This window comes from Scyliorhinus canicula, chromosome 18 (genome assembly GCF_902713615.1).
Source record: "Scyliorhinus canicula chromosome 18, sScyCan1.1, whole genome shotgun sequence".
NCBI lineage: Eukaryota > Metazoa > Chordata > Chondrichthyes > Carcharhiniformes > Scyliorhinidae > Scyliorhinus > Scyliorhinus canicula.
In genome coordinates, this window is record NC_052163.1 from 117,987,565 (window position 1) to 118,009,305 (window position 21,741).

The 21,741-nt window shown below is 47.5% G+C and overlaps 1 protein-coding gene across 5 annotated transcripts in view; it reads right to left on the bottom strand.

The window, feature by feature from the left end:
- Positions 1–10,670: 10,670 nt before the first annotated feature.
- The window catches only part of cers1 (ceramide synthase 1), a 44,695-nt gene continuing 33,624 nt past the window's right edge, over positions 10,671–21,741 (bottom strand). For all 5 annotated transcript variants that reach the window (XM_038778006.1, XM_038778005.1, XM_038778007.1 and 2 more), the window contains 4 exons: positions 20,323–20,484; positions 16,229–16,376; positions 12,912–13,057; positions 10,671–11,927 (listed from right to left, as the gene is read on the bottom strand). In XM_038778006.1, coding sequence (XP_038633934.1) covers positions 11,885–11,927; positions 12,912–13,057; positions 16,229–16,376; positions 20,323–20,484 — 499 coding nt within the window. In that variant the 3' untranslated portion in view covers positions 10,671–11,884. The remainder of the gene's footprint in view (positions 11,928–12,911; positions 13,058–16,228; positions 16,377–20,322; positions 20,485–21,741) is intronic.

Here is a 21,741-nt window from a genome sequence, read left to right on the forward strand (position 1 = left end):
CGGTGGGATGGCCACCCATCTTTCATACTGGCGCAAAATTTGGAACAAAGAGAATCCACGGCAAGATGGTCCCCATTGCCAAAATCATCCAGGTACAGCGCCACCCAGTGTTTGGGCGCTCCTGGTCTCCTTAAAGCTGTGAATATTTGCCTTTGATTGCATTTGGAGCAAATCCCCATCTGTTTCATTGTGCTCACAAAAACGATGTTCTGTGTTATCATTAAATTGTTCCTTCTGTAAAAACATATCTGGAAGCTCCTGTATGAGGCAACTGCAAGAAAAAAGTGTTCAGTAGGGTTTGCCAACACTCCCAAGAGTTCCCTGCAGGAACTGATTTCCCAGGGTATTGGCCTATCCAACTCAACAGATAAACCTTGAACCTGAAATGGGAATCAAAACAGAAAATGTTGGATGGAATCGGCAGATCTGGCAGACTCTGTGGCGAGAGAAACAGAGTTAACATTTCAAGCCAAATAGGATGCTTCTTCAGAGGGAGAAATGTGATGGATTTTGTCCCAACCACACCTTCCTCCCAAAGGACCACCTGTCACTTGTTCTTAGATTTTGCTTTCTTAGATTCTTTACCCTATTAACACATTCTGCTATCCTACCTTTGTGCCTCTATCCGTACCTTCATTAGTCTTTAACATTACCATTAAAACTCCCTTTGTCTTGTGCCATGACCTCTTTGTCAAATCTCTCGTGAACTTCCACCAATCACTGACCTTCTATTTTGCTCCACCCCTTCTTGAACAATTTGTATTTCAAATTTATGGGCCGGGACGTGAAAAACAGCGGCAAACACTCCGGCGTCAACGGTCCTCGATAATCAGGAAAGCGCCCCTTCCTAGGGGGCTAGGTCGGCGCCAGGGTTCTCCCCGTAGCTCCGGCTGGCGCAGCACAGCTAGTGCGAGTCCGCGTACGCGCGCTATGGCCAGCGCGAGTTTACGCATGCATGGCAGGGCCGGCATAATTCCGCGCATGCGCGTGGGTTCCCATCTCCGCGCCGGCCCCGGCAATATGGCGGAGCCTTACAGGGGCCCGGCGGGGAGGATCATAGGCTCCCACGGAAACAGCCCACCCCATAGATTGGTAAGACCCGATCGCGGGCCAGGCCACCATGGAGCCCCCCCCCCCCCCCCCTCCCCGGGGTCAGATCCCCCGACCCCCACCAGGACAGCCCCCGCACACAGAAATTCCAGGTCCCGCCATGTGGGACCATACGTGACCCACGCCGGCGGGACTCAGCTGAACTCGGTGGCCACTCGGCCTGTGAGGACCCGGAGAATCACTTCCAACAGCCCCCAACCAGCGCGGCGGCGGTCCCGCGGGTACCCAAGAATCGATGCCGGAGAATCGGTGAACCGGCGACGCGGCATGATTCTCGCACCCCGGCTCCCACTGAAAAGGGCGGAGCTTCAGGTACTTGGGGGTTCCGGTGGCCAGGAGCTGGGGGGCCTTGCATAAGCTAAACCTCACAAGGCTGGTGGAGCAAATGGAGGAGGAGTTTAAGAGGTGGGACGCGCTGCCGCTGTCTTTGGCGGGTAGGGTGCAGTCAGTCAAGATGACGGTGCTACCGAGGTTTATGTTCCTGTTCCAGTGCCTCCCCATCCTTATCCCGAAGGCCTTTTTCATGCGGGTTAACAGGAGCATTACGGGGTTTGTGTGGGCACACGGGACTCCAAGGGTGAGACGGGTGTTCTTGGAGCGGGGCAGGGATTGGGGTGGGGGGGGGGGGGGGGGGTGGCTGGCATTGCCCAACCTCTGTGGACATTATCGGGCTGCCAACGCAGTGATGGTGCGCAAGTGGGTAATGGACGGGGAGGGGACGGCATGGAAGAGGCTGGAGATGGCATCCTGTCTGGGTACGAGCCTGGAAGCGCTTGCAATGGCGCCGCTGCCGCTCCCTCCAACGAGGTGTACCACTGGCCCGGTGATGGCAGCTACCCTCAAGATTTGGGGGCAATGGAGGAGGCACAGGGGGGAGGTGGGGGCCTCGATGAGGTCCCCGATACGGGGGAACCACCGGTTTGTTCCGGGGAGAATTGATGGCGGGTTCCTGAGTTGGCCCAGGGCAGATTTCAGGAGGCTGGGGGACCTGTTCATAGACGGGAAGTTTGCGAGCCTGGGTGAACTGGAAGGGAAGTTCAGGCTCCTCCCGGGGAACACCTTTAGGTACATTGAAGTAAGGACATTTGTCAAGCGGCAGGTGGCGGGGTTCCCCCTGCTGCCGCCGCGTGGGGTCCAGGACAGGGTGTCTCGGGGGTATGGGTTGGAGAGGGGAGGATCTCGGAAGTGTACCAGGTGATGCAGGAGGTAGACGAGGCCTCGGTGGAGGAGCTGAAAGATAAATGGGAGGAGGAGCTGGGTGAGGAGATTGAGAAGGGGATGTGGGCGTGTGCGAGGCTTAGTCTCATACAGTTTAAGGTGCTGCATAGGGCTCATATGACCGGGACAAGGATGAGCTGGTTTTTTGGGACCGAGGACAGGTGTATTAGGTGCTCAGGGAGCCCAGCAAACCATGTCCACATGTTCTGGGCATGCCCAGCGCTGGGGGAATTTTGGAAGGGTGGAGCAAGGACCGTATCGAGGGTGGTAGGATCCAGGGTCAATCCAGGCTGGGGACTTGCAATATTTGGGGTTGCAGTGGAACCGGGAGTGCAGGAGGCGAAAGAGGCCGGTGTTCTGGCCTTTGCGTCCCTAGTAGCCCAGCGGAGGATTCTTCTTCAGTGGAAGGATGTGAGGCCCCCAAGCGTGGAGGCCTGGGTCAACGATATGGCGGGGTTTATTAAATTGGAGAGGGTGAAATTTGCCCTAAGGGGGTCAGTGCAGGGGTTTTTCAGGAGATGGCAACCATTCCTAGATCTGGCAGAACGGTAAAATCAAAAGGTCAGCAGCAGCAGCAACCCAGGGGGGGGTTGTCTCTTTGTTTTTGTTTTGGGTTGAATATGATTTTTGCCAATGACGGGCGTTAATTTATTGTTTCTCTTTTGTATTTACGGCGGGGGGGGGGGTTCTGTTTTTTTTTGTTCTTAGCATTTTCTGTTATTCTTTTCTTTTTTGTGAAAATGTGAAAATTTGAATTAAAATTATTTTTTAAAAAAAAATGATTCTCGCAGCCCCGGCAATTCTCCGACCCGGCGTGGGGGCCAGAGAATCCCGGCCATAGCATCTGCTGTGTTTTGCTTCTTTTTTTAATATAAATTCAAAGTACCTATCTATTTTTTTTCCAATTAAGGGGCAAATGAGCGTGGCCAGTTCACCTATCCTGCAAATCTTTGGGTCGTGGGAGTGAGACCCCACGCAGAAACCGGGAGAATGTGCAAACTCCACACAGACAGTAACCCGGGGCTGGGATCGAACCCGGGTCCTCAGCGCCGTAGGCACCAATGTTTTGCTTTTAACCTGAAACATTAACTTTGTTTCTCTTTCCAGCTGTATTTTGAAAACATCAATCAGATCGCTCCCTAAACTACTCAATTGTGGGGAATACAATCCTAATTTATATGATTATTTCAGAGAAGGCTGACTAGACTAATACCTGGAATGGGCAGGTCGCCTTATGAGGAAAGGCTGGACAGGCTGTGCATGTATCCACTGGAGTTTATGATAAGAGCCAACTTTATTGAAATATGTAAGATCCCGAGGGCACTCGACAAGATGGATGTGGAGAGGATCTATCTCCTTGTGCGAGAATCTAGATCTCGGCGCAACTGTTCAGAAATAAGTTGTTGCCCATTTAAGCCATAAGTTTTTTTTTAAAGTTTCAGAGGGCTGTGAGTATTTGGAATTCTATCCCTCAAAAAGAAACAGTTGAAGCAGAGTCTTTCAATGCCTTTAAGGCAGAGGTAGATAGTTTCTTGATAAGCAAGGGGGAGAACCTACCTTGCACATCTTTGGGTTGTGGGGGCAAACGTGGGGAGAATGTGTGAACTCCACAGGGACGGTGACCCAGAGCCAGGATCGAACCTGGTACCTCGGCGCCGTGGGGCAGCAGGGCTAACTACTGCGCCACCGTGCTGCCCTGATAAACAGAGTTAGCGTTTTGAGTCCATGCGATTCTTTGGAACTAAATGTTGACTGTTTCCAGGATGTTGCCTGGCCTGGAGGCTGAATAGACTCTGGACCATTTTCATTAGAACGATGGAGGTTAAGGGGCAACCTAATAGAGGTCTACAAGATTTTGAGGGGCGTGGATAGAGTGGATGGGCAGGCACTCTTTCCTAGGGTGGAGGGGTCATTCACTAGGGGGCATAGGTTTAATATCCGTGGGGCAACGTTTCGAGGAGATGTGCGAGGCAGGTTTGTTACACAAGAGGGTGGTGAGTGCCTGGAACGCGCTGCCAGGGGAGGTAGTGGAAGCAGATACATTAACGGCGTTCAAAAGGCATCTTGACAAATACAAGGATTGGATAGGGTATAGAGGGATATGGCACTCGGAAGTGCTGAGGGTTTTGGCCAAGGTTGGTATCATGGCCGGTACAGGCTTGGAGGGCCGAAGGGCCTGTTCCTGTGCTGTATTGTTCTTTGTTCTCTTTGTTCTTTGGCTAGGCAGGAATGTGATGTTGAGGTTAAAATTAGATCTGCCAGGATCTTATGGAATGGAGGAGCAGGCTCGAGAGGCTAAACGACCTATCCCACTTATAATTCACATTTGTATGTAACCTCCCCTCATAATTTAACCCTTGAAGTCCAGGTATGATTCTGGTAAATCTACGCTGAACAATGTATGATCTCTGTGAGAATGAGAGTACCTACAAGGACACCATAAAGCAGGTTGGTCCAATCTTTGTCCTTGCTGCCTGCATTTTTCAATGAACAGAAAATAATTGCTTTTCAGAAGACCTTGAATGAATATTAGGCCTTAAATTTCATCCTCGCACACATTGCTAAAATCACAACAGTTTAAGATCCTTGAGACATCCCAAAAGAACTTCACCAATAAATTACTGATTTAAATTAAATCAGTATTGTTATGCGGAAAACATAGGATTTGTATACAGCAAGATTTCACAAACAGCAAGTGTAATTTACAATTACTGGCGCTAGTCCTGTATAGTATAAACATTCCCTGCCAATAGTCATGCCAAGACTGACTGATGTCTTCTCTTCTATATATGTGTGTATATATATATATATATGTTTCTTATCTTGTGTACATAACGGTAATTATACCTTGTTCAAAAACCCAATAAAAAAACATTTATAAAAAAAGACTGACTGTTGTCCAGTCCTAGAATCCCTAAAATGCAAGAGGCCATTTGGCCCATCGAGTCTGAAAGAGCACTCGTTCTGGGTCCAATCCGCCATCCTATTGCCACAACCCCATCCAGGGGCAATTTAGCATGGCCAATCCACCCAATCCACAGTCTTTGGACTGTGGGAGGAAACCTATGCAGACACGGGGAGAACGTGCAAACTCCACACACACAGTCACCCAAGGCCGGAATTGAACCCGGAATACAGGAGCTGTGAGGCAGCAGTGCTAACCACTGTGCCACCCCTAAGGTAGACTACCCCATTTTTCGAAGAGGAGTTGTGAGTGGAGCTGAACACTCTGAAGCACGCTGACTTTATGATGGACGCAAGGTCATTAATAAAACAACTGAAAGTTGTTGGATTGAAGACATTTTTCTAGAGGAACTCTGGGTGTGATAGAGGCGGTAGCGAAGTGGTATTGCCAGCGACTCCGAGTAATGCTCTGGGGATCCAGGCTCAATTCCCGCCACTCCAGATGGTGAAATTTGAATTCAATAAAAATCTGGAATTACAAAGTCTAATGATGACCATGAAGGCATTGTCAATTGTCGTACAAACCCATCTAATGTCCTTTGGGAAGGAAGTCTGCCATCCTTACCTGGCCTGCCCTACGTATGACTCCATACCCACAGAAACGTGGTTGACTCTGACCTGCCCCCTCAAGGCAATTAGGAATAGGCAATAAATTCTGGCACAGCCTGGGACACCCACGTCCCAGGACCGAATATTTAAAAGATGATCAACCCTGACAAGCCCTACAATCTTTCTTTGTGTCCTGCGCGACTGCTTTTGACTCCAATCTGACTCCGTTTTATTGCAACCTCCAATGAAGATTGAGTTTCAAAACATGTGGATCTGCCTGTTACTGAATCACTGAAGGAACTGGAAAAACCGATACATCATCCAGGGTGTCCATGCGAGGGCGGCAAAGGCTAAAGATACTTTAAACATTTTCCTTTGATTCGGGATGGCACAGTGCCAGGACCAGTCAGTGTTCATGAGCAATTGATGCACTTTCCTGTAATTACTTTTTTAAAGTCTTCGAATAGACAATTAGCAATGATGAGTAAAGATAAATTATAGGGCTTCCAGTATTTCCTCTTCATTATCCACCAAACTACCATTGCCGTTACACATCTACAAGTCAGGTATCTGTACATTGATTGCAAGTTAGGAAAAAAGACAAAAAAACAGATTTTAACATTTCTTATTTTTATATTTTACAAAGTATTTATGTCCCAGTAACATATGGTTGGGGTGGTCTACTGTAGATCAGGAAGACATGCAGACACAGGCAAGACAGTTGGCTCACAGATGACAAGTGTCAAGTCATTGCAATCAAACCTCTATGTCTACTCATGGTGATTGGTTGTGATGGTGGTGGGGGGTGGTAACTGCATTATTTTTCGGCGATACATACAGAAGGATATGATGACCACCTGAGCTGCTGCCTCAGACTGTACGTGGTCGACTAACCGAGGAATATTCGAAGTGTATCCAATGCAGATGCATCTCATCATCGCCTGATACTTGGACGCGATTACCCACTCGAGGGGACGGAGAGAAGACAGCCACGGCTCTCATTCCTGATTGCAGTTCAGTCCCTTTTCCAATTCATGTACAAAGACCAGTTGCCGGAAGAAGTATCAGGGCTTGTCTGGTGTAGGCACAACTGCAACCCAGACTGGCCTCACGCCTTGGGGAAAATCTGGACATGGAAAACAAATAAAACCTCCCACTGCCGTCATACGACAAATTGCTGTCACATAAGACTTGGCCACAGATTGTGGCTTACTTGTGCCTCCTGGTGAATAAGCCCAAAATATGCAATGGAAACCGCCAAACATTTCACAGAAATTGGGCTTTGAGTCAGAACAAGGCTACCCAAAAGAAAACTTTTCGTCTCATTGTCCAATATTGTCAAAAGTATTGACCGATCCTGCCCCTGTCCAGGGATAATGTCCTTTTCAGCCCAGTTGAGATCAGCAACCTTCCACCTCACCCCCCAGTTCAAACGGAATAGTTTAAATAATTTTTTGAACAATCCACGGTATTTTCCATCACATCTCAGCCCTTTATTTGTGGTCAAATGGGAAGAGTTTAAGGTTTGTATGTAACAAACCAGAATCCCTGGGAACCTAGGGCCATTTCCAACCATCAGTACTTGCCCATGTTTTTAACTTCAGGAAAGCTTCCTTGATTTGGAAGACGTGAATGAAAGGCTAGCCCTGTAACTCTGAATTTTCTTCATTTCTGCGGACGTACACTATTTCTTCCCCCCCGAACCCCATCCCCCCCCCCCCCCCCACACCAATTTCCCCCTTTTGGTCAAGAGAATGACATGCTGATTTTCCCAGCCTTTCCACTGAAGTCCAATTTCAGTATCCCGAGTATGGCCGAGAGCAGATATCTCCGTACAAACTGTGACCAATCCAGAGACCCTCTGGTTTTTTTGGTGTGGCTTCCGGATCCCGGGCAGTGACATCACCAGGAATGCCATCAGGAAGGCTGGTAGTAACTCTTCAACGTTGCTGAGTTGGTAAACTAGATTTCTAACGGGTGGGATTCCCGAGCTTCATACTGACCATGTACTGACCCCATGGGCAAACCAACAAGCACTGACCCTGATATCCAAGCTCTCCCTCATCATGTTTAACCGTATCAAGTCTCTGAAAGGATTGATTCATTTTCATAACAGTCAAACTCAAGAAGGATGCGTTAGTGTTACAGAGGAACCCCCACGCCCACTGCCCCTTTGGTATTTTTCCTTCTCCTCAAACGATTTCCTCCACTAAACAAAATGTTGACACAGCAATGGGAGGTTGGAATTCATGGGATTTAATTCCCCCCCCCCCCCCCCCCCCCCCCCCCCCCCCCCCCCCCCCCCCCCCCCGAGAGTTGAGGATACTGTCGATGAGCATAATCCAGATTGAGATGCACACTGGGCTAAATCGCTGGCTTTTAAAGCAGGCCAAGGCAGGCCAGCAGCACGGTTCAATTCCCGTACCAGCCTCCCCGAACAGCCGCCGGAATGTGGCGACTAGGGGCTTTTCACAGTAACTTCATTGAAGCCTACTCGTGACAATAAGCGATTTTCATTTTCATTTCATTTCAAGTGATTTTTGGACACTAAAGGAATCCAAGGATATGAAGATAGAGCAGGGGAGTGGCGTTGAAGTAGCAGATGAGTCATGATCTTATAATGTAGCAGACTTAATGTGTCCAATTGCTAATTTGGCCCCTATTTCTTTTTCCTCTTCTGAAGGCGTTGTCTTTCTTTTTACTTTACCAGTCAGTCTCTAGTCCTTCACTCAACTATCCATTGTTCCGACATAAGCTTCTTTTTAAAAAATAAATTTCGAGTACCAATTATTTTTTTCCAATTAAGGGGCAATTTAGCGTGGCCAATCCACCTACCCTGCACATCTTTGGGTTGTGGGGGTGAGACCCACGCAGACACGGGGAAAATGTGCAAACTCCACAGGGACAGTGACCCAGGGCCAGGATCGAACCCGGGTCCTCAGCACTATAGGCAACAGTGCACCAGTCCTGTTCCTACATAAGCTTCAGTGGTGGTTTGTGAAAGGTTATTCAACGGCGGAGGTACCAGGTTCAGCTCGATCCTTTCCTTGGGCCTGATTGTACTTGTTGATACAGAGTGATCGAGAGTCAGAACCTTGGATGCTGTCCTCTTTAACCTAGTAACCAGGACGTTAAATCTTTAACCCACAGAGACATTTCCTCTTTAACCCATTGACAGGGACAGTAATTATAGAATACTAATTTTCTTCACACAAACGGTAGTAGAAATCTGGAACTCTACCTTCCTGCCCAAAAAATGTTTGAGGTCAACTGAAAACTTTGAAACTGAGATTGATAAATTTTCATTGGGCAAGAGAATGAAGGAATATGGAACTAAGGTGGGTACATGAGAGCCAAGATGTTCGTCGGCCAAGATCTCATTGGAGAACAGGCTCTAAGGGCTGAATGGCCTCCTCTGGTTCCTATGTCCCAGAAGTCACCCTGACTGAACATAGAACATACAGTGCAGAAGGAAGCCATTCGGCCCATCAAGTCTACACCGGCCCACTTAAACCCTGACTTCCACCCTATCCCCATAACCCAATAACCCCTCCTAACCTTTTTTTCTGGTCACTAAGGCCAATTTATCATGGCCAATCCACCTAACCTGCACATCTTTGGACTGTGGCAGGAAACCCACGCAGACATGGGGAGAACGTGCTGACTCCGTACAGACAGTGACCCAGCGGGGAATTGAACCTGGAACCCTGGTGCTGTGAAGCCACAGTGCTGTCCACTTGTGCTTCCCAAATTGAGATTGAATTGAGATTGTGGTTTGAGATGAAGCAGCCTAGGAAGGACTAGTCAATCAGAAGATGGGATTGCGGAGGGTGGCAGGAGCAATGAATTATGGAATGGAGAGTAGGCCTTACAAGGAAAGGTTGAGGGTGCTAGGCCTTTTCTCATTAGAACGGAGAAGGATGAGGGGCGACTTGATAGAGGTTTATAAGATGATCAGGGGAATAGATAGAGTAGACAGTCAGAGACTTTTTCCCCGGGTGGAACAAACCATTACAAGGGGACATAAATTTAAGGTGAATGGTGGAAGATATAGGGGGGATGTCAGAGGTAGATTCTTTACCCAGAGAGTAGTGGGGGCATGGAATGCACTGCCTGTCGAAGTCGTTGAGTCGGAAACATTAGGGACCTTCAAGCGGCTGTTGGATAGGTACATGGATTATGGTAGAATAATGGAGTGTAGATTAATTTGTTCTTAAGGGCAGCACAGTAGCATTGTGGATAGCACAATTGCTTCACAGCTCCAGGGTCCCAGGTTCAATTCCGGCTTGGGTCACTGTCTGTGCGGAGTCTGCACATCCTCCCCGTGTGTGCGTGGGTTTCCTCCGGGTGCTCCGGTTTCCTCCCACAATCCATAGATGTGCAGGTTGGGTGGACTGGCCATAATAAATTGCCCTTAGTGTCCAAAATTCTATGATAATCTATGATTAACCTAGGACAAAAGTTCGGCACAACATCGTGGGCCGAAGGGCCTGTTTTGTGCTGTATTTCTCTATGTTCTATGATCACTTTGAATGGAGGGGAGCATTATCCATTAACATAATACAACACCCACCTCAGATCAAAGTCTATCAAGATTCGGAAGCAGCTTTCGCATCGTCCCTGTCCATCCATAATATGGCGTCACTGGCCCAACCCATACTAATGTTAGCTGTTTACAGAACTTATTAGTACTCATGGTACTATAGGTAATTAACCCTCAGCGGATTTACCCCTTCGCTTTAGCCCAGGAGCAATGGGTCCTAATAATAATAATAATAATAATCGCTTGTCACAAGTAGGCTTCAATTAAGTTACTGTGAAAAGCCCCTAGTCGCCACATTCCGGCGGCTGTTCGGCGAGGCCGGTACGGGAATTGAACCCGCGCTGATGGCCTTGTTCTACATTACAAGCCAGATGTTTAGCCCAATGTGCTAAACCAGCCCCTATTTGAGCCTCAGTCAATTAGAGGGCCGCACCCAGGCCAGATGGTAGGGGAGAGGTTAGTTTTATTTAAGCGTAGGTCTTGATGGCCAAAGGAAGGTGCAGTCATAACGTGGCTGAATGTCAAGCTGCAAATCCTTCCGGTATGCCTACGGTCTGTAATAAGTGTGGGAGGGAGTCCTGGTCAGTCAGGCTTGGTGCACAGTTGCACCCCTAAAATTATAGCCTTTTACGTTAAGCTAGTAACCTGCTCCAGGGAAAAACTAGCTATGGAAACAGACATAAGCAAGTGTTATGTCTGCCTCATGTGTCACTGGACGTGGGAAGAGAATAGAAGAAATAGTCTTTGGAACTTGGTACAATTTTTGCAGGTTTGGGCCAATGGATATTAAGGTTGGGATGGGTGTGGTGGTGGACATTGAGTGGCAGGTTATGCAGGAGGTGCAGTGGGTCCCTGGTGTGCAGTTCTGATCAGGATTGCTCATCCCACTCTGGGTCAAGATGAGCTGACCTCAACACAGACCAGGGAATGGAGGCTGCACTGTAGCAATGCCACCACGGTGTGTGTTTCATTCAGGGGCAGGGGTAGCAGGGCAGGTAGACGGTTTCTAGGTTCCTGTTAAACCGGGTACTTGGCAGCGAGGACAATATAAGCGGGAGGAGCTTAAGCTAAGAGGGAGCTCCGACCCCATCGGAAAGGGGCTGCCTCTGGAGGAGGAGTGGATGGGAAATCGAAGCACAAGGGCCCAGTTCTGCCTCTACAGCAGCACGCGCGTTCTGGTGAGGGGGTTCTGCTGGGTCTGACAATGTGCTAGCCATGCAGCCTCTGCAAGACATCAAGAAATGGTTCACAGTAAAAAAAAATTAAGACACAAGTGAGTGAGAGAGACAGAGAGAGAGATTAAACCCAGCAGCTTCCAGAGGGGCTCCGAAGGGGGAAACCAGGCATCGTAACAACAGCTGCTCTACCAGTAGAATGTTTTCCGTTGTATTTTCAATCCCAGTCGAGGAAGTTTCAGAAAACTCTGACTCAGAGTCAGCCCTTAATTCAGAGCATTCAAAATGTCTTTGTAAATACGGTGATGGAGGCGGGATCAGGATATTATAGCCGTTTGTGCACAACAATTCCATTCCTCTGGCGAACTCTGCAAATGGAAATAAACACGGAGACAGATCAGCAGGAACTAGATACTAAAGAGAGAAGCAAGCGACTGACAAAGTGTGTAAGGCAGCTAGAGTTTTCAGGATCAAATTGTTAGATTGTCAGTTAAGATTTATTGAGGGGCATGGAACCGGGGTAAAGAATATTCGTGATTTCAATAAGTGACAGAGCACGTCGGAAGGGCTGAGATGTATCAAGAGAGGATGACACTCTTGTTGCTCCTATTGGCTACCATCTAACCCGTCTGCAGTGAAAGCACAAGGACAGGCCAATTGGAGGCTGCTGGCTCTGGCAGTGCCAAACAGGAGTGGCAGCCACTGCCAGAGGTGCAGGTAGACCAAGGCAATGGTGGTCAGCGATGGAATCGGATCAGGGACGGGCTACAGGCCTCAGCAAGGCGCGTTGGAAGGGCAGGGTGGAGGGTGGACATTTGGGGGCTCCGATTGAGGGGCTCTGGAAAGGAGGCAATCCCCGGCCCCATGTTAAACCTGCCAGGGCTACATGTCGCAAGGTTAAAATCAGACCCGCGGTGGGGTCAGGCCTTAAATTGGGGATTATTATCCACAAGGGCATCAATTGGGCAACAGGATGAAAATTTAAAAATTAAACAAAATGAAAATCGCTCATTGTCACAAGTACTTTTCAAATGAAGTTACTGTGAAAAGCCCCTAGACGCCACATTCCGGCGCCTGTTCGGGGAGGCTGGTACGGGAATTGAACCGTGCTGTAGGCCTGCCCTGGTCTGCTTTAAAAGCCAGCGATTTAGCCCGGTGCTAAACCAGCCCCTGGTGACCCACCCTAAGCTCTCCCCCACCCCCCGCCTGTACAGCCGTGGCAGGAAGAGGCGGACTATTGGCACAGCGCCTGTAGGTGGTGTGCAGAATGCAGTCCGACACCTCTACAATTGTACTTTGCAGTATTCCCTTCCATTTGTCTGCGCCACCCAGTAATTCACTGAATCTCATACCTGTCTTTGGAAGAGTTCTTCATATGAAGATGATCGTATTCCTTGCGCACTCCTGGACTGTGACTGTCCTCAATATCATATTCCCGCACATCGTTCACCTCTGTAATCTGACCGGACAAGACCTTCACCACCAGGAGGATGATATACTGGAACAGAAGGAGGAGTCACAGGGTATACAGGTCAATGCTGATTGAGAGGACTTCAGAGAAACACGAGCTCACAGCTACTTAGTTTCCATTTCCTTTATATCCCCCTCCACCCACTGGAAACTACAGCTGGACCATCGAATGAAGGGGCAACACTCCTAATGTTCTACCACTAATATTTTGAGCCAAGCCAGTTGAAGTTAGACACTAATACTTTTCCTGATGATAAGTTAGTTTACAGAATGCAGCATGACACATATCTGCTTCCTGCCGACTAACCCAGTGTTCCAGCGGTCTCTCTTTGCATTCTTGAATAGCAACTAAGCAAATGAGCTAACTAACTAATTGACAGCTTCTTAAAGAGGCACTGTAACGAAAAATACAAAGAAAACATATCAAATTAAATTAAAATGTTATATTGGGTGGAGATGGTGCAGCCCAGCCCCATTTTTCGATTAAAAAGTCCCAGTCTTACTGATTTGAGCCTCTGAAAGGAGCTGATCCCAAGTTCCTGAGAAATATGCAGTCTGCCAAAAAACACAACAATAAAGGAGCAGCTAAGGCTCAAAGCAAAAACTAAAGTAGTGATCGCTAAGAAAAGGACTGGCGGTGTTGACGATTTAACATTTGCTGTCCTTGAGGAAGTGATGTCTTGCATTCCAAATTGTTTATTTTGAATAAAATCTAAGTTGGGACTTCAAACAAAATGTCAGGGGTGATAGCCCCTGGTGGGGCCATGAATATAAAATGTCAAAAGGAAGTTAACTCATTTGATTGAAATATCAATCCCGGGGGTGATGTTGCACCCAGCCCCCATGCAGCCCACCCTTGCGGAATGCCTGAAGCAAGCCTGAGGACACCAGGCCGCGAATGTAGCCGCGGTAAAGGTACAGTCAGTCTCTCTTTATATGTGCTCTTGGCACTTCATTAAACAATGTATTACATAGAACATAGAACAGTACAGCACAGAACAGGCCCTTCGGCCCTCAATGTTGTGCCGAGCATTGTCCGAAACCAAGATCAAGCTATCCCACTCCCTGTCATTCTGGTGTGCTCCATGTGCCTATCCAATAACCGCTTGAAAGTTCCTAAAGTGTCCGACTCCACTATCACAGCAGGCAGTCCATTCCACACCCTAACCACTCTCTGAGTAAAGAACCTACCTCAGATATCCCTCCTATATCTCCCACCCTGAAACTTATAGTTATGCCCCCTTGAACCTGTGTATCTTTGCAATATAATGAATATACCATTAACAGAAGCTGACTGCATTATCCCTGGATATCCCTATAGTTTCCAAACATCTATTGATCTCTGATTTGAATACACTCAGTAATTGAGCAGTTACAGCTCTCTGGGTTAGAGAGTTGCAAAGTTTCAGAACCCTTTGAGTCATCAAATTTCTTCCCATCCCAGTCTTAATTGGCCAACCAGATATTCTGAGACTAACTCTGAAAACAAGTGAAAGGATCCAGTTAAAATATAACTACAGGTTCAGCAGTTGTTTTTTTCCCTCTCTTGCGGTGGGATTTTAAAAGATTACTCTTACAAGGGCTTCGCTGGCTGGGCAGCATCTTCAATGCCCATCCCTAATTGCCCTCGAGATGGTGATGGTGAGCTACCTTCTTGTACGATCTGACTGGAACCCATCACTTGGTCGTGCAGCATCTTTGACCGTGAACCGTGAGCCAATCATTGGTTGGGAATGTGGCCCTCTACTAAATGGACCGGAATTGTAAAGGGGACAGATAATCCCTGTTAAACTTCAGCCCAAAGAATCACACAATTCTATCTCCTTTTCAACGAGGGGATACGCCGCAGAAAAGGATTCAAGTTGGGGGAGGGGGGGTTGCGTACAGTAAAATGAGGGAGGGCAAATATACCATGGTCATTGAAAGGAGTTTTATTGTAATGTCACACTCTGGCACCTGTTCAGGTACACAGAGGGAGAATTCAGAATGTCCATTTCAACTAACAAGCACGCCTTTCGGGAAGAAACCGGAGCATCCGGAGGAAACCCATGCAGACACGGGGAGGATGTGCAGACTCCGCACAGACAGTGACCCAAGCCGGGAATCGAACATGGCACTCTGGCGCTGTGAAGCCACAGTGCTAACCACTGTGATACTGTGCTACACAGGTTATGAAGACAGGGTAAGAGTGAGATGAAGTTGAGTAGGAAGAGGCTCACGTGGAGCAAAACACCAGCACGGACCAGTTAGGCTGAGTGACCAGTTACTGTGTTTGTACTCTATTGAATATCCAGAAGATTACGGCCACGATTATAAGAGCCAACTCGTTCTCCACTCTCAACCCACTTCCATCATTCCTCCACCCCACCCAGTTAGCACTGCTGCCTCACAACGCCAGGAGCCCAGATTCAATTCCGACCTCGGGTGACTGTGTCGAGTTTGCACTTTCTCCCCATGTCTGCTTAGGTCTCCGCCGGGTGTTCCGGTTTCCTCCCACAGTCCAAAGATGTGCAGGTTAGGTGGATTAGCCATGCTAATGTGCCTCTTAGTGTCCAAAAGGATAGGCGGGGTTACAGGGTTACCATAAGACATAGGAGCAGAATTAGGCCATTCGGCCCATCGAGTCTGCTCCGCCATTCAATCAAGGCTGATATTTTTCTCATCCCCATTCTCCACATAACTCCTGATTCCCTTATTAATCAAAAATCTCTCTATCTCTGTCTTAAAGACACTCAGTGATTTGGCCTCCAAAGCCTTCTGCGGCAAAGATTCACCAACCTCTGGCTGAAGAAATTCCTCCTCATCTGTTTCAAAGGATCGTCCCTTTAGTCTGAGGTTATGTCCTCTGTTTTTCCTACAAGTGGAAACATCCTCTCCATGTCCACTCTATCCAGGCCTCACAGTATCCTAACATTTTCCCCCCCTCATCCTTCTAAACTCCAATGAGTACAGACCCAGAGTCCTCAACCGTTCCTCATACAAGTTCTTCATTACGGGGGTAGGGTGGGGGCCTGACCCTAGATAGGGTGCTCTTTCAGATGGTCGGTGAAAACTATGGGCCAAATGGTCTCCTTCCACACTGTAGGGATTCTATTCCATTCCATCCAAGCATGAATCTACGCCTCCATCACATTGGGAGAGGTCAGAGGAAGACAATGAGAGGAAGATGGGGAAGAGGCTCCAGACTAGAATTACTCACCAGAAACCAATAGATATTCATCAGAGTGAGGATAAGGAGAAGAATGTTGAAGAAAAAGTAGAAAGGAATATTGGGAACAGACTGGAGACTAGAATAACAGGTGGCGTACAGCACTTTGAGGGGGAACCAGTAAAGTCGGAACCAGAACCTATGAGAGAAAAGAAAAAAGAGGGAGAGCATTGCAGTGAAGAAATTTATTGGAACTCATTCTAATCACGAGGCTCCCGAAGTATTCCAGGATTAGATTCTCAGTTTCTAAAACAGCAAACACCAAAGACAATTGGCTCGTGTCACAAAGAATGGAAAATATCAACTTTCACAATCTCTGGGCAGCACGGTGGCCTAGTGGTTAGCACAACCGCCTCACGGCGCTGAGGTCCCAGGTTCGATCCCGGCTCTGGGTCACTGTCCGTGTGGAGTTTGCACATTCTCCCCGTGTCTGCGTGGGTTTCGCCCCCACAACCCAAAAATGTGCAGAGTAGGTGGATTGGCCACGCTAAATTGCCCCTTAATTGGAAAAAATAATTGGGTAATCTAAATTTTAAAAAAAAACCAAAAAAAAAACTTTCACAATCTCAGCAATGGCCCAATGTGCTTTTCAGCCGAGGATGAACTTTGGGAAGTGCAGTCACTGTTGCAAACACAATGGAAAAATGTAGGAAACACAATAGTTAATTTGAGCACAGCAAGATCCCACAGTGGTAGGGTAATGACGCGAGGTTGGTTTTTAATGTGGTTGAGGGGTGGGTATTGCCCAGCACACGTGGGAACACCTCCCTCATCCTCCAACAATTGCAGTGGAATAATTAACATCCACCGGAGAAGCAGGCAGCAGCTCAGTTTAACATCTCATGCAAAGGACAGGAAACTAACTGTAAAGCATTTTGGGATGTGAATATATCAAAGCAGAGCTGTTCTTTCTTACCTAGCAATAAATAGCTACAGTTTCAAAATGTCTCTCTCCCGTTGACTTTTGAAATGCCTGTTAATATGTGACTTCCAAGCATGTCAATTTAGATATTGGGCCTTGTCATCTTAATGGTCCATATTACTAACAGAAAAGAAACAAAGTCCAACAATTTGAGGAGATGTCAGTACAGCTGAAGAGAGATTTTGAGGAAGCTTTTCAAAGGTAACAAGGTGAAAAGTTTCAGGGCGTGGGACTGAGAAGGCAGGGAACATGGTTCTCAGTGAGGCAAGAGGGAACTACACAGAAGGCCCAAGTTGAAGGGCCAATGAATGTGACCTCAGTAAAGGCTGGAAGAGGTCGCTGAGGCCAAGTGCTGAATAATTCACCGTTTCCTGCTCAAGGTCCATTTTCCACGTTTGCTGTAAGATATTTCTGTTCCGTGAGGCTGTTAGATGGTGAGGGTTGTCAGCAGAACAGATGAGAGTGGGCCCATCCATCAGATGGAAGAACACCAAATTGGGACATCAACTTATATTAGCACATCAGAAACAAAACTAAACCAGTTTTATTGGCGGCATGGCGGCGCAGTGGTTAGCACTGCATCATACGCCGCTGAGGACCGGGTTCGATCCCAGCCCTGGGTCACTGTCAGTGTGGAGTTTGCATATTCTCCCCGTGCCTGCGTGGGTCTCACCCCCACAACCCAAAAATGTGCAGGGTAGGTGGATTGGCCACGCTAAATTGCCCCTTAATTGGAAAAAAAATAATTGGGTACTTTAAATTTATTTTTAAAAGAGTAAACCAGTTTTCCTGTTCCATTATTCAATTAAATCATGGCTGACATTACAATTCCAGACCAGACACCAACAGTGGCTAGTACACTGGTCCAAAACCCCAATATTTTTGTTTATTTGCAAGACTGTGTGGAAATAATGATTCACTCCAGGAGTGATTGCATCAAAAAATAAGGTTTGATTATTTTTAAAACAAAACTTTATTAGAACTATAATATTAAACTTTGTTAATTTCATACCAGAAAAGAACAGCTTACTTCTCAACTCAACCATATAATTTCCTATTAAACAAGAAGAAACAGACAGCTCTTAACCCAGTTTAAAATTAGCAGGGCACAGAGTAATACCAAAACAGATTTGGCTCCAGCTCGAACCCATTCAGACTCTGACTGAATGACTTCAAACAGCTGCATCAACTTGGTTGTTTCAGCCTCTCCCTTGTCTTCAGATAAGAATGATCTGCTTTAAACTATTACTCTTTTTTTAACTATCCTACTTGGAGAGGGTTCTGGCCTCAAGAGTCAGGCATTTCGGAACTCAGCTCCTCTCTCGCTCAAAGCTTCTCCAAACACTCTGCCTCCTGCGGCTCCACCCAGCAATGCCCCCATCTACCCAAACGAAGAAACATAAATCATCTCTGCAGGCAGTAAAAGCACATTAACTCCCCTGGGACCTCCCCAGTCAAACCACAGTCCATTAGCCTAGACCGAGAAACACATTCCTTTGTCAATTTCACCTGCTATTCCCTAGAAGCAAAACAAAATCCTTTTAATAAAAACATGATCAGTGCAGCCACACACTATACACGCAGGCTTTATATCTCAACTTGTCCCAATATTTAGAAGCCAATATTCCTAAATCTTCCAATATCACACTGAGTTGCCCCTCAACTCCATTAACTTGCCTTTGTTCCATATCGATACCATTAATCTAACAATAATCTACCAAACTCAACATTAAACATTTCAATTAGTAAGAGAAAATCACCACCACCTGATTTCACTCCTGAATGATTTCTTTGTTTCAGATTCTGACCCACTGCTCCCATTCACGGAAACATTTTTCTCTATCTAGCCGATCACGTCATTTAGCTCACCTCTCAACTGTCTAAACCCGGGGAAATAAAAAAAATCATGCAACCTGTCCTCATAATTTAATCTCTTAATCCCTGGTATCAAAAAAGGCAAATCTCTGATGTACTCACTGCAAAGGCAATATATCCTTCGAAGGTGGGATGTCCAAAAGTGAACTCAGTTCTCAAAGGCGCCCTAAATCCAGATGAGCAGAGGCTGCTTTCCCCTTTTGGGGGGGGGGGGGGGGGCTGACTGATGATGCTTTAGTCTGAGGATCACCACACCTCAGGCGAGGGAGGGGCAAGGTTGAGAAGGCGGAGGAATAACCTCAGCCGGTACGGGGATTGAACCCACGCTGCTGGCCTCGTTCCGCATCACAAACCAGCTGTCCAGCCAATTGAGCAAAACAATCGAGACCTCACTTCATCTCAGTTCTATTCTCGACCCCTTGAAATAAAAACCAACACCCCACGGGCCGTTCTGGTTACTATCTTGTACCTGTGCAGTAGCTTTCAGTGACCTGTGAATGTGAGAATCCTACGCCCTCTGCTCCTCCAGCAACTCTTACTAGTGGGTATTTACACAACACCTCTAGCTGGGGGGAAACAGCCTACAGGGCAGCACAAGTGGCTAGCACTGTGGCTTCACCACGCCAGCATCCCAGGTTTGATTCCCCGCTGGGTCACTGTCTGTGCGGAATCTGCACGTTCTCCCCGTGTGTGCGTGGGTTTCCTCCGGTTGCTCCAGTTTCCTCCCACAGTCCAAAGACGTGCAGGTTAGGTGGATTGGCTATGATGCAATGAAAATGAAATGAAAATTGCTTATTGGCACGAGTAGGCTTCAATGAAGTCACTGTGAAAAGCACCTAGTCGCCACATTCCGGCGCCTGTCCGGGGAGGCTGGTACGGGAATTGAACCATGCTGCTGGCCTGCCTTGGTCTGCTTTAAAAGCCAGCGATTTAGCCCAGTGTGCTACACCAGCCCCTTGCTAAACCAGCCCTTAAATTGCCCTTAGTGACCAAAAAGGTTAGGAGGGGTTATTGGGTTACGGGGATAGGGTGGAAGTGAGGGTTTAAGTGGGTCGGTGCTGACTCAATGGGCCGAATGGCCTCCTTCTGCACTGTATGGCGTATGTTCGATGTATGTTCTATCGCACTTTGTAATGAGGAAACAGCACTAAGCAGGAGTGGGAAAGTTGACTGAAAACACTATTGAATAGACAGGGCGGCTCTGCATTCTGGAAAACAGTCAACTGCAGCCGGGCTGTGAATCTGCTGGGGTGCTTCAATGGGACACCAAGCGAGGGCCGACACTCACCAGCTTATAGCAAAGGTGCAACACCCAATATTGGAAACAATGTCGTTTAGTCTGTGACGGACACCAGCTCTGTTTTTGAAGTAAACATTGAGTTTAGTGAATTCCAACAGAATGTCATTTATGTCATGTAGGAAGAGAACCAAGATTCCAACATTGTGATACCTGCAAAAGAAGAGAAAATAAACGTTTAACCGCCGTGGTTACCAAAGTTGCCGACAGCACTACACTCCAAGTTGCCAATAGTGCTACACTCTTAAACGACAAGGGGCATCAATTTAAAAAAAAAAAAATAGTGGTTAGCACTGCTGCCTCACGCCACTGAGAACCCGGGTTTGATCCCGGCCCCGGGTCACTGTCCGTCTGGAGTTTGCGCATTCTCCCAGTGTCTGCGTGGGCTTCACCCCCACAACCCAAAGATGTGCAGGTGATTTACCAAGCTAAATTGTTCCTTAACTGGAAAAAAAATAATTGGGTACTCAATTTCTTTTTAAAAAAACAACAAAAAACATTGGGAGATTGGGAGAAGTGGCCTTTTCTTTGAAAATGTTGTGGATTGTCAGCTGTCAAAACGTGAGTTTTCAGAGCAGGTTGTTGCATGTGGATTGGCCAAAACCTCCTCAGGGTTGCACGGTACCACACGTGGCTAGCACTGTGGCTTCACAGCGCCAGGATCCCAGGTTCGATTCCCCACTGGGGCACTGTCTGTGTGGAGTCTGCACATTCTCCCCGTCTCTGCGTGGGTTTCCTCCGGGTGCTCCGGTTACCTCCCACAGTCCAAAGACGTGCAGGTTAGGTGGATTGGCCATGATAAATTGTCCCTTAGTCTCCAAAAAGGTTAGGAGGGGTTATTGGGTTACGGGGATAGGGTGGAAGTGAGGGCTTAAGTGGGTCGGTGCAGACTCGATGGGCTGAATGGCCTCCTTCTGCACTGTATGTTCTATGTTCTTGTTCTATGTGAGAAGGCAGCTCTTAAGATTTCTATTTCTGACTTTGTAGTTACAGAGCATCAACCAGGCATGGAAAGCCACAAGGAAGAATGACATAAGTGCAATAACGATAACACAGTGTGAGGGTCATATATGCTCAACTGAGCGCACTCTTCGTTAAGGTTTAAAAAAAAATAAATTTAGATTACCCAATTCATTTTTTCCAATTAAGGGGCAATTTAGCGTGGCCAATCCACCTACCCTGCACATCTTTGGGTTGTGGGGGCGAAACACACGCAAACACGGGGAGAATGTGCAAACTCCACACGGACAGTGACCCAGAGCCGGGATCGAACCTGGGACCTCGGCGCCGTGAGGCCGCAGGGCTAACCCACTGCGCCACCGTGCTGCCCTCTTCATTAAGGTTGCCAACCCTTCAGGACTGCCCTGGAGTTTCTGATTAATCACCCGGATACTGCAGCAAACAAACTCC